Source organism: Cottoperca gobio, chromosome 16 (assembly GCF_900634415.1).
Source record: "Cottoperca gobio chromosome 16, fCotGob3.1, whole genome shotgun sequence".
Classification (NCBI taxonomy): Eukaryota; Metazoa; Chordata; class Actinopteri; order Perciformes; family Bovichtidae; genus Cottoperca; species Cottoperca gobio.
Genome location: NC_041370.1, coordinates 9,504,214 through 9,516,370, shown reverse-complemented (window position 1 = coordinate 9,516,370; position 12,157 = coordinate 9,504,214). Strand labels below are relative to the sequence as shown.

Below are 12,157 nucleotides of genomic sequence, written 5' to 3'. Positions count from 1 at the left end.
TTTTTGCAAATATCTTTCCGGTCTGACACATGTGTCTGACATATGACCGACCAGACTAATATGTTTATGCAATCAGCCGAGACCAGTGGCTCGGTCAGAGGCAATATGTTGTGAAATTGACATTCTTTAATAATCACAAGACAAATGAACGTTTTTAAGGGGTCAAACCTTACGCACTGGCTCTATATTACCAAAAAGCCTTTTAGTCTCAGTGTTAGTGGACCCAGAGAATGGCTCTGTGATAACATCCCACATCACCAGGATGTCAGATATTGTATAAGCCTCATTAAGGCTATACAGTGCCAGTGGGAGTGGACAATGGTGCTTTTAAATGAAATGAAAAGGCAAAATATGTCTTCATATAATTCACAGCTCTAGACCATCTGAGTGCAGAGTTATATCATACTGTACCTGCTGGATCCTTAGAGTGAGGGGAGGGCTGTGAAGCTCATATTTAAAACCTCCTGTGAATACATTTATTGCACGGAGATATATGGAGGCTTAAATAAAAGAGCAGACGGTGACATTGTACTGATACAGAAATCATTTTTACAGCAGGTACACAAAGGGCACGGAACATATTATGTTTGATTTAGGCACTGGCTGCCACTGATGCATTACAGCCATTGTAATTTGCACATCTCACCACCAGGAGGTTCAGTGCGCACCTCAGCTCTGAGACAAAATGAAGCCTTCACTCAAAATGTCATATCACTTATAAGATAAGGCCCACTGTCCAACACCTGGCATCATTCATAAGAATGCATAATATATCTGCTAGGTAAAGTGAAACCCCATTTTTCACAAAATGTGCTCAGTTGATGCTGAGAAAGACTGAATAATTTTCTATAAGAAAAGAATTTAATATTCAAAATGCAAATGTAGCCTTTGTGTGTGAGTCAAAGCTAGGCCTTCGGTGGTCCTGAGTAAAATATTCTTCATGCTCTGAGCACATGATTAACATCCTGCATGATTACATCCTTAAATATCAGAGAGGCACGGAGCTGAGCTTATTCAGTGATGAGAAAAAGGGTGCAACCACCTCTAACAATATCAAGAGCAATAAAGATGGAACATAATGTGGATTGTCTGCCAAGACACTAGGTTCACAGATGGTTCTAACATTTAAATTAAAATAAAGTATTTTTTAAACATATGCGGCACGATTGTGGACCTGGTCTAGACACTAGGTTCAGGGAATTGGTGGAGCAAATACTTATTACAACAGAACAAATGTTTGAGGGCGACATTTTAAAGTAATTTAAACAATTACAAGATACATTTGGTTTATGAGAGTTTTATCGATATTTACAATTAAAAAATGTCGCATAGGGAATGGAACACCCTTAAGCGACCACCCACTCCCTTTTTTAATAAGGAGTATAGAAGAAAAGAGTAGTACAAAAATCACAATATATAAATGTTCATAATCACACGAGTCAGGGAATACTCTGCATACAAAAGAAAAGTGGGAGCTGGAAATTAATGTTATTATTAAGGATGAAAACATGGGAAGAACCACTATGAAAAGGTTTCAACTGTATATTAAAAATGAGGTATTATAGAATTCCTTTCATTGTATCAAAATATGAAGTAAAACTAATTTATGCAGGAGAGATTGCAAACAGGTTGAAGATCACACACACATTTCTTTGGGATTGTCCACAATTGAAATCATACTAGGGAGGGATTCATACAGAAATACTTGCCATTTTGTATATTGATTTACCACTAGACCCACTGTATTATATTATGGGAGCAATCATTATATTATTATTACTCATACATTAATGAAAAAGTGGATTTTACTGTTAGTTGGTTGAGATGGAGCTCATTTTGATCTATAAAGGACTGCAACGAGTATGTTCATTTTGGATTCATCTGCATTTTTTAAATTGTTTTTTTTTGTAAAAACTCTAAACATAGTGAGATATGCCATCACATTTACCCAGAGCTACCTGGGTAAATGTCACCTTCACAAACCTCTAAATTATTATTAAAAAAACATAACATTTATTTATATAATTAAAAGAAAAATGAGAAAATCTTCAAATTTGAGAAGCAGGAACCATGAAATGTCTTTGGTAAGAAAATGACAAAAATAATTGCTCTTATAGTTAAACTCTTCATATGTTTGCAGTGAAAAATATTTAATTTATAAAGTAGCTAGTAGTCTGGATATAACAGTAGGCTAACTAAATAGATAGTGGAGTAAAATGTACAATATTTCCAATAAGTTAAGTACAATTTGGCTACCTCAAAAGTGTAGGCTATTTAAGTAAAGTAAGCTAGTAAGAGTAATGTAGGCCTACTTAGTTACATTGCACCTCTAAATTTAGATGTGTACTTTTATGGCATCATTTAAAGTAGCCCATAGGTTATGGCCTGTTTTTAACCCTTGTTGATATTAAATAACTAATACATACAGAATAAAAGATAACAAGAAAGGCTACTTCTTTTCCATCTAATTCTATGTTTTTATTAGTTATAGCCAAAATATATAATATTGCTCGGGTAGCCTAATAATAGGCCTATAAAACATCAGCCATTATGTAGCCAGGGGGGAAAGTCCTTAACCTCCCACTGTGACTTGGTAACTTTAGATATAATCGGACAGAGTTTTGTGGAAGCGGAAACGGACATTAACTATATGCATTTTTTTTTTTTTTTTTAACCAAACGGTGAGCCCTCTGCAGCCGCCCGTGAGCCCCGCTGGTGCTACCCGGAAATATTACAAGGGCCGGAAAGGACCGATGTTAAGGGAGCACACGTCACTCACTTTTACCCAAAAATATTAACACCGACCATCCAAATTTTTCTCGGCCATCGAAATCTTTAGCGAAAGCTTCCTATCGACGCAAGCCGGTGGTAATGAAATGACAAGGAGGCGGCTGCGGTATCCGTCGGCGTTGATTTCTTGTGGGAACCGTGTAAGTGTTGACCCAGCTCAGCATCAGTGAAAATGGCTCTGGCTAAAGACTGGAAAACAGCACGCAGAAATGGAAGCGGGCGATAGCTAGCTAGACAGTTAGAAGAAGGCGTGACAGGCCTCATCCATCTGCAACTGTGCTCTGGATGCGTAGGTAAACATTTGCCGAATATAGGTTACGCATATGTTTAAGCTAACGCTAGCATCGTAATGTTAACGGTAGTCGGCATGCTTTTAATAATGTGGTTGGGAAAGATGGCTAACGTTAGCTACAGCGGTTCTGTGGTTTTCTAGATTGCGTGTGGCACCAAATGGCTAAACACGCCGAGCCAGTGTAAAATATGATGCTAAGGAGAACCGTGAAGTTTTGCATGCAAGCGCGTCCAATGTTTTCCTTTTTTTTCTTCGAAATGTTAGCCAATACTTTTACAGGATGCTTCCTCAAGTGCATCCGTTTTTTAGTTGCGCCTGTAAGACACTGCAAATGTTTACATTGTGCAGCGGGTGTGATACTGATGTTAATTTGAGCATTTCTGCCCTTCTTCACAGGATTGGTGATTTACATTAAAATGAGAGGCAGTCAAATATGCGATAGATTATCTCCCTCATCTACCAGGGGAGCTCACTCCCCACTAGGTTCAACGCATCGATTAGAGGAAACGGTAAGATATTACGAGGTGAGCAAAACGAGATTCAAAGTGAGTGATTCTACCATAGCCAGTGTACTTTCAGCTTTTTCAGAAGTAGAATAAAGGTACATATTAATGCAACAAAAAAAGCAGTTTAGTATAATTAAATGCCATAGATATAAATAAAAATGAATCAATGTACAGGATGAAATATAATATGGAGACTGTGCATTATGAATGGATGTAACTTCTCCAGGCCAGTCATTCTCTTGGACTACCTTATGGTACCGCACAGATACTGTGTAATTAATTACCCCCACTTTGCTACTCTGGTGATTGACCTGTATTAATATTCCATTTCTGAAACAAAAGACGATCCCATATACATTATATTGACTGATTTTAGGCTAAGAATGAAACTGACACTGTACTGAATGTATGCCTCTGTGATTATCTGGTAATAAACAGACTACAACAGAAATGAAAAAAGTCAATGATGAAAGTATGGTTAGTATGGGGCTTGAATTTGATTGTCTGTTATCACAAAATGTAGACACGAAACACTTCCTTGTGGTAATAAATACAAGTCATGATTTGCAGAATTTTGACTGCACAGATGGTAGAATGTAGCAGAGACGCCTCCAGTGTAAGTAGTGCGGGTAAACTACAAATGATCAGTTATGTACAAGCACCTGCATTTTACCAAAATTGTGGCATCTGCTGTCTAATGTGGTTTTTCATGCAACACTGCTACGCCTCTCTGTATTCTGTCTGTAACTCTTCCTCAATAAACAGTTGGTACTTGCAGAGATAGCCACATATACTGTATCATTCATATTGTACAGAATACACTATGGGATACTGTACATCAGAGAACTGCTGCAGCTTATAGTGGTTAAAGGGGTAGGTAAGTTAGAGTATAATATTATCATATATTAGGTCATTATCTCTAAAGTAGCTTTCTCATTTACCTTCATGGCAGAGGCCTATTATGAACAGCTATATGAGTAGACAGTAAGAATGTTGAAAGTAACATTTGCCTCCTTTTACTAAAGATGTACGCAATGATAAAAATAATTGACATTCATGTGTCACAATTATGGTTGTGCTGCAATCCAGCAGAGAACCATATCATGGTGAGTTATTACAAAACAAAATATGGCATATATTTATTAACATATTGAAGGGTCTGTAAAATTAGAAATATCTAGAGAGATACCTTGAATTGTTGAGATTTGTATTTCCTCACCTTACATAAACAGACAATGTAGCAGGGACGCTAATTGGCTCACAATGGGAAGAAAGCTTTAATTGGTAAATTGCAGCATAAATAGAATACACTAGTGAGAACTGAAACTTAATATAACAAAAACTAAATTGTGTTTATCAAATCTAATTTATATGTAGAAGAAAAAGGGCAAATTAAACCTTGCAATTACACTACTGAATGCGTTTAAGTCCTAATGTCAGCCATGATGCATCTATGTTTTGTAATGTTACAGTGCAGATTTGGGTTTCTGTCTATATAGATTCACCTTAATGGATGGTGCACCTTGTTATAGGTTAAAGGCCTATTAGCAAGGGACAGTAAGTGACATTTGTATTTAAAATTATAATCCTGTTCCCCTCTATGACTTCCATCCCTTTTTGAATTTCTTTCAGCTGTAGGAACATCTTGGCTGAACACGGATGAGGAATCTTGCTTAGATGAAGGATAATGTCTACGCAGTAACTCCCAAAGGAAACAAGAAGAAGTCATTTATACTGCTTCTCAATAAAAAAAAACTATTCTAAGCAATTTTGAAATTAGGTGGAACTCATCTACCTGTCTTAAAGACACTTTTATTCTTTGATCATAAACTCATCTTCCCGGCCACCCCACTCATTTTGGAAGTAGAGTGTGGGTAGTGGATAATCAACAGGGAGTAGCTGCACCAGAAGTAAACTATCTGGAGGGACGAACTTGAGATATAAGACATTCAAGTAGTTCTGGAAAAAAATAGTAGCATAACCTCACCCTTAGGGTAAAGTTTGTCTTCCACCAGTCAGTGGTGGGATCATTGTTTCCGCTCCTAGCGCTGGAAGTTTGGCCCCTGCACCCCCATGTGCCAGTGAGTGGGAAATGTTCCAATTTGGAAAATACAATCTGGACATTATAGAGATGTTAAGTGGGCACCAGGCCCACCAGTTTAAAGGTCTTGGTTTAGATCGACAACTACAGCATCAACAGCAAGTGCAACTTCACCAGCATCAACTCCAGCAGCAGCAGCAGCAGCAGGCTGAATCTTCTGGAGCTCTTCTGTCTGGACTTGGCTTGGGACCCCTGCAGGGGTCAAGAGGTAACGCCTTTTCTGATTCTGCCTCCATTTTTGCCAAGATGAGTGCCCCTCCTCCCCCACCTTTACAACAACAGCCTTCCTCATCTCAGAGCTCTCGTTCAAAGTCAAGCAAGATGAGCAGCAGCAGCTCAAGCCATTCATCAGGCTATCCACAGTTCTTGCGCTCTTTCCACCCGTCTGAGGCAGCACTAGCACAGGAGCAGTTACACCCAAGTGTAGGCCGTTTTGAACACTTTGTTGGGGGAAGTAGCAGTAGTGGGAGTGCTGGGGGATTAGGAGGATTAGTAACATCAGCACCTCCACCCCCACCTCCTCTGCATCCCGGCCTCTCTGTCCCCCAGGCATCATCTGGTCCATCCTCTTCCTCTCCTTCCCCTTCAACATCTGTGTCCACCTCTATTAACCCTTCTAGCAGTGCAGTCAGCTCTTTGGGACACCAGTTGGTTGGGGCCCAATCTGATGCACGAAGCCTTCACCAACAATTTAGTTGCATGTTAGCTGCTAATCAGTATTTCCTTTCTGGGGTGCCTTCTAATTCTAGTTTAGAGCAATTTCTTGTTCAACAGGGAACCCATAACCACTTAGGGCTTGGTTTAAGTCAGACAGGCGGGGAACCTAGTACTAGTCTTGCGCCGCCTCCTGCTTTGCATTCTTCTCACTCACATGGCCACTCCACTTCCCAGCCACAGCAGGCTCCACAGCAGACACTCCACCAGCAACAGCTTCCACCTCACACCCTTTCTCATCCTCACTCTCATTCCCATCCTCACCATCCGCTCCACCCAGGCTCCCATTCCTCATCACTGGGTGGCTTTGACTTCCAGGGCATCCCTGTACTCTCATCAAACCAGATAGCTTCTCTGATGCAGCATGAAGCAGGTTTGCCACTCCCTCTGCCACTTCATTTATCCTTATCTAAAGATGACGGTAAAGGTGAAAGCAGCAGCGGCGGTGGAAGTAGTAGTAGTGGTGGCAGTAGCAGTAGGAGGAAGAAAGCTATGGCTGGCTATTTGCCGCAGAGAAAGTCTGATAGCACTAGTAATAGCAGTGGTAATCCCATCGCTAACAGTAATGGTGGCGTGCTTAGTCATGGTCAGCCCCCAGCTTTAATTGGAAGTGGGGTTGGTATGTCAAATATGGGTGGAGACCCATCATCCCTTCTTGCCTCATCATCTTCATCCTCATCAGTAGTTTCTTCCTCCTCCTCTGCTCCCTCTTCCACTGCTGCCTCAGTACTAGTTACTAATGATTCTCACCTTTCTAAATCTGATAACCAGAGCTCAATGCAACCCAACAACACAGAGTCTGATTCAGAGCCAGTTTATAGCTGTGGAGAGTGTGGCAAAAGCTTCCCTCACCTTTCAAGCCTTCGCAGGCATTTGCGCATGCATGAGCCAACAACAGCAGGTACTAGCAATTCTTCCTCTACTGGCCCAAACCCCATTCACATTAAAGCACAGGCTGACCCAAGCCTCCCCCATTCGACCCAAGAAACTCCCCAAACCCCAACTATTTCTTGTCCTAGCCCAGACAAAATTTTTAATTGCCCCGATTGTGGCAAAGGCTTTAAGAAAAAAGGGCACCTCCTGCAACATGGAGTTATACACTCTACAACCCGCCCATATGGCTGCTCCACCTGCTCTCGGGCTTTTAATCGTAGAGAGTCACTGACACGCCATGAGAAGATACATGAGGAAAAGCCATTCCGATGTCCCGCCTGTGGTCGTTCCTTCCGTGAGAGCACCTCTCTACTCAACCATGCTGCCTCAGGCACCTGCGGCAAGCCAGGTAGGGGACCCAAACAAAGGGGCGGCAAGACAGGAACTGATGGTGAGGACAGAGTTGGGGGAGGGGGTAATGGAGGAGGGGGAACTTATCAGAGCAATAGAGGTGTTATTTATGGGAAAACTGAGGAAGAAGATGGTGTAATCATTGTGGGGGAAGGAGAACCAAAATCAAGTTTAGGATGTGATGGTCTGTTTCAGTCTGGAAGGGGAGGGAATTCAAATGACAGGGACAGAACAGATGCTAAATACCCCACTGACTACTCTCGGAATCGTTACACAGGCTACCATGATGATCATCGTTCTCAAGGTAATCCATCTCCATGCTACTCTGGTGCCTCCCCCTGTGGAAGTGGGATGGCGGGCCCTGCTCTGAGAAAGGCACCCTTGGCTCCAACACTGCATCCACACTCACAGAGCCACAACCAGCACCACCATCCGCAGCAACAGCCCCACCTGCCCCTTTCTTCTCTACTGGATGACTCAGAGGATGATGTCACTAGCTCTGTCAATAATGCAATCTCTGCTATAACAGCAGCTAGTAACAGTGGAAATAGAGGGGATGATAGGGGAGACATCATAGGAGGTCTACTAGGTGGTCTTGGTTTAGGTCCTCTGGGCTCACCTTCATCAACATCTGGTATGGATAAGAATTTCAGAGGTGGCGGGAGCCAGGAGGCTATGAGCAGCAACCCACATAATCCTACCACCAAACCAAAACGTCCCCGCAAACCCAGAGCTAAGAAAGATCCTGCAGTTGGTGGGCAACCCCCCAAACGTAGGCAATACACCCCCAGAATGGGGCCCAGCGGCCTCCCACGCACTCACCTCTGCAGTGTCTGTGGCAAGGGTTTTGCAAGACGCGAGACCCTACGCAGGCATGACCGCATCCATACTGGAGAGAAGCCCCATCACTGCACTGTTTGTGGAAAGTATTTTAGAGAGGCTTTTCACCTCAGCAAGCATCAAACGGTCCATTCTGGGGCGAAGAATTACAAATGCAGCATCTGTGGGAAAGAGTTTGGCTACTCCCAGAGCCTCAGGAGGCACAGCAAACTCCACCAGAAAGGGGAGCTGGAAGAGGTGCCCACAACACCAGCTGCGGAGAACCTCAACAGCTTTAACCCAAACCCTCAATGTAGCGTGGCCCAAGAAAGGAGCCAGAACCAAGCACCAAGCACCTCCTCCTATTACTCCTACCCTCAAGACGTCAAGCCTCAAGACACCAACCCCCAGCCACAGCCTCCACCGCCACCGCACCCGCAGCCCCCACCTCCGCCTCGACTCTACACTTGTGCTATATGTTGGAAGTCGTTCCGCCACCACTTCCATCTGACCGCCCATCACCAGACGGTTCATGAAGGTGGGGGTGAAAAGCTCTTCTGCTGTGAGGTATGTGGGAAAGCATTTGCTTACTCTAACAGCCTCACACGACATAGGCAATCACAGCATGGGATGACCCGCTCTGATCCGCCTAACCCACAAGAAGGCAGCGGTGGGTCTGGAGACAACAGAGGTGGGAGTGATGTTAATCAGTCAACATCAGAGAGTGAGGCTGCCACCAATACCCTGCTACAGATGGCTCCTTCCACCGAAGCCCACGGAGGGCAGAGTCTTAGTGTCGTCACTCATAGCCACCAACAGCCACCCCCGCAACCACCAACTGGTTACTCTCCCCTCTTTTATGATGCTGCAGCCCAATCCTCAGCCTCTAATGCTCCATCCTACTCACAGCCTCTGCCTCCAAACTCTACAATCATGGCCCCCCAGCACCCGCATTCCCCAGCCGGGGTGAAAGGAGAGCACATATATCCAGCTGGATCCCGTAGCCGTACACTCCACACCACAGCCCCGTTCCAGCCCCTCACGGAACTGCCCTCCACTGAACATCATCATCTGCATCATCATCATCATATCTCCCACCACCATCATCTTCTTCATCATCAGTCAGGTGCCCAGTCCCACCAACACCCTGACTGCAGCATCCAGTTATCACACGATGAAATGAGACGACAAAAGAAGAAAAAAAAAAAGTCCGACAGGAGAGATTGGAGGGAAAATAAATGTGAATCCCAAGATTTAGTCAGATTCAATGAAATCAAAAAGAAGAGAAAGATAAGTTGTACAATAAGAGGGCAGTTGAATAAAAAACAAGGCTCTCTTCGTTTGACAATTAGGCGAGGAGAAGGATCAGGTGGTGGTGGGTATAAGCTTGTCAACACTGGGGGAATGAAGGTGCAGATCTTCTCATCTCTCAAAGTCCCTGTGAAACGTTTTGGCTGTCCTATATGCCCCAATTCTGTGTTTTCCCGTAAAGCGGGACTGCTAGTCCACATGGCAGTTAAACACACACAAAAAGCCTTGACCACACAGGAGCGACTAAGGTGCCGTGTATGTGGGAAGCAGTCTCACAGGCCTTTGGCAGCCTTCATCCATCGGGCCTCCCATCGTGCCAGAGGGACTTTCTCCTGCCGACGCTGCTCCACTCGCTTCTGGAACGCCACACTGCTCTACAGGCACAAGGTGTCCTGCCGCCGCAGGGCTAAAGGACTGCAGCGAGGAGATGCTAACAGGCTGAAGCTTACAAAGAGAGCAGGAGAGAGACAGACCCAAGAGGGTCAGGAGGAGATTCCATACCTACAGGGACCATATAGATACTGAGCATCCTGGTATCTGAAAAGAGTGGCATACGAGAGAGATATTTCAGTTCTAAAATGGGAAGGTGAAAAAAAGGGACTTGAAAAGGCAAATGCTGCCTTTTTAGGAGAATTTTCCTCTTGTCTCTGTTGACATCTACTCTGCTGACTATTAGAATGAGTGTTTTAACAACTACTGTATTGCATCCTATAAAATATCACCAGAAATTCTTCCAGGTTATATTGGAAGGTGTTTTCAAAGACGTGACTGTTTCCATAGGTTCATTAACCCCTTAAGTGCATTGACACTATGCTTGACTGACACTGTGCAGTTACTAGACAAGTTTAGGTGAAATGACCTGCTAATGTATCTCTCTTCCCCATAACTAGATTCCCCGCTACACCTCTTGCTGTATGATAAACGTCTCTGCTGTGTACTTTGTCTTGTTGTTGTTCACTTAGAGGCTCTGAGGATATTTTTTAAATGTAAAGTGCTTTTATTAGGAGTAGGGACATGAGGACAAAGACCTTTGTTGATAGTTTGTCAGTGCATGTTTGTTCTCTGGTCAAGTTTTTTTGCTGAGGTTGTGAAATCACTCCTACAGTATGTGATGGTTTATTCATTATATCCCCAGAAGTTTGTAGTGTTAAACTTGATTTGAAAGTTGCTCTATATTCCTTAGTGATTTAATCACGTATAGATAAATTGTCAAAGTTGCTGGTAATTAGCATTTCAAGGATCCCTCTCCTGCCAAAATGAAGAAATTTACAAAAAGCCTTGCTTAGTATGTTCACTTTACTTCATTTATTTGAGATATTCCTAGCTTTTATACCAAGAGATTGAAAACAGGTTAAACAAGTGGACTGTAACACATGTTTATCTCATGTTATTTGTATGCTCTTTTTAGCAGTGATTATTTCTACAGTACTTCACAGTGTGTTAAAGACAAGGACCTATCATAATAGAAACAATGTAATATTCCATGTATTTATGTGTGTAACCCAATCAGTCTTCATGCCAATCTTATACTTAACCCATTTTTACTTTTTGCTGAGTTGCAATCATATAATTACTGTCAAACATTTGGTTTATTTTTTCTGCTAAAGAAAAATGATTTAAGTACATCATGTCACTTTATTCACATATGAAATGTTCATACCCCTGTCAAGCCTTGCTTCTTTTTTTTTTTTCTTCTAAAGAAAAATTAGTTTTAGTAGATTTCTATCACATTATTTACTGAGAAGTCAGTAGTTGATTATATTTCAGCAATGAATAAACCTTAAGTGTAATCATTTGTTTTCCTTTCATTTTTCATTCATAGTTACCCACTGCAATATCCAGAAGATGTTACAAACAGCTAGTCATGAGTAAGTTGTAACTGTTACCAAAGTCAGTATTGAAGTTTTACAATTATATTTAGCTTCATGTCCTATGTGAGTTTCAGATCACTTTGTGGATTAAATGGTTTTCAGGATGTATCAGAATCAACTTTATTGGCCAAGTATGTGTACACATACAAGGAATTTAATAACTCCCTTTTTTTTTTTTTTGCACCGCTCTTAATGGAAACATAACTGGACATAACAGGACGATAAAGCTGAACAAAAGAAGGTTAAGAATAAACAGGATTATTATGTACACAAATGCATATGTAAAAAGCACTAATGACCAAGAGTAAAAACAAAAAAACATCTATAAAAGTGTTCTGTAAGCTTTACACTACAAATAGTTTAAAATAAATAATGAATAGATCAACATTGACTGAAGGACTATACAGTATGTGCATATATACATATTTACATGCTGTATACAACATTTAAACTAGAATTATAATTACGT

The 12,157-nt window shown here is 42.0% G+C and overlaps 1 protein-coding gene across 5 annotated transcripts; it reads left to right on the top strand.

Annotated features, from left to right (window-relative positions):
- The first annotated feature begins 2,696 nt into the window (after positions 1 to 2,696).
- On the top strand, positions 2,697 to 11,607 carry LOC115020940 (zinc finger protein 865). 5 transcript variants are annotated; one of them, XM_029451034.1, is made up of 4 exons: positions 2,697 to 2,930; positions 3,479 to 3,591; positions 5,221 to 5,897; positions 7,965 to 11,607. In XM_029451034.1, exons 3-4 carry the CDS (start codon positions 5,681 to 5,683, stop codon positions 10,340 to 10,342), a joined length of 2,595 nt encoding a protein of 864 aa, XP_029306894.1. In that variant the 5' UTR covers positions 2,697 to 2,930; positions 3,479 to 3,591; positions 5,221 to 5,680; the 3' UTR covers positions 10,343 to 11,607. The 5 variants fall into 5 exon arrangements, with proteins under 5 accessions (XP_029306894.1, XP_029306895.1, XP_029306896.1 ...); XM_029451035.1 differs by having other exon boundaries at positions 3,479 to 3,606; XM_029451036.1 differs by lacking the exon at positions 2,697 to 2,930 and adding an exon at positions 2,945 to 3,083.
- The last annotated feature ends 550 nt before the right edge of the window (positions 11,608 to 12,157 follow it).

What these genes read in the sequence shown, in the direction of transcription:
- LOC115020940 (XM_029451033.1), top strand. Translation starts at nt 5,936, where the DNA reads ATGAGTGCCCCTCCTCCCCCACCTTTACAACAACAGCCTTCCTCATCT. An exon ending in AGGCACCTGCGGCAAGCCAG is followed by an intron (nt 7,686 to 7,964) that starts GTAGGGGACCCA and finishes ATCGTTACACAG; the next exon opens with GCTACCATGATGATCATCGT.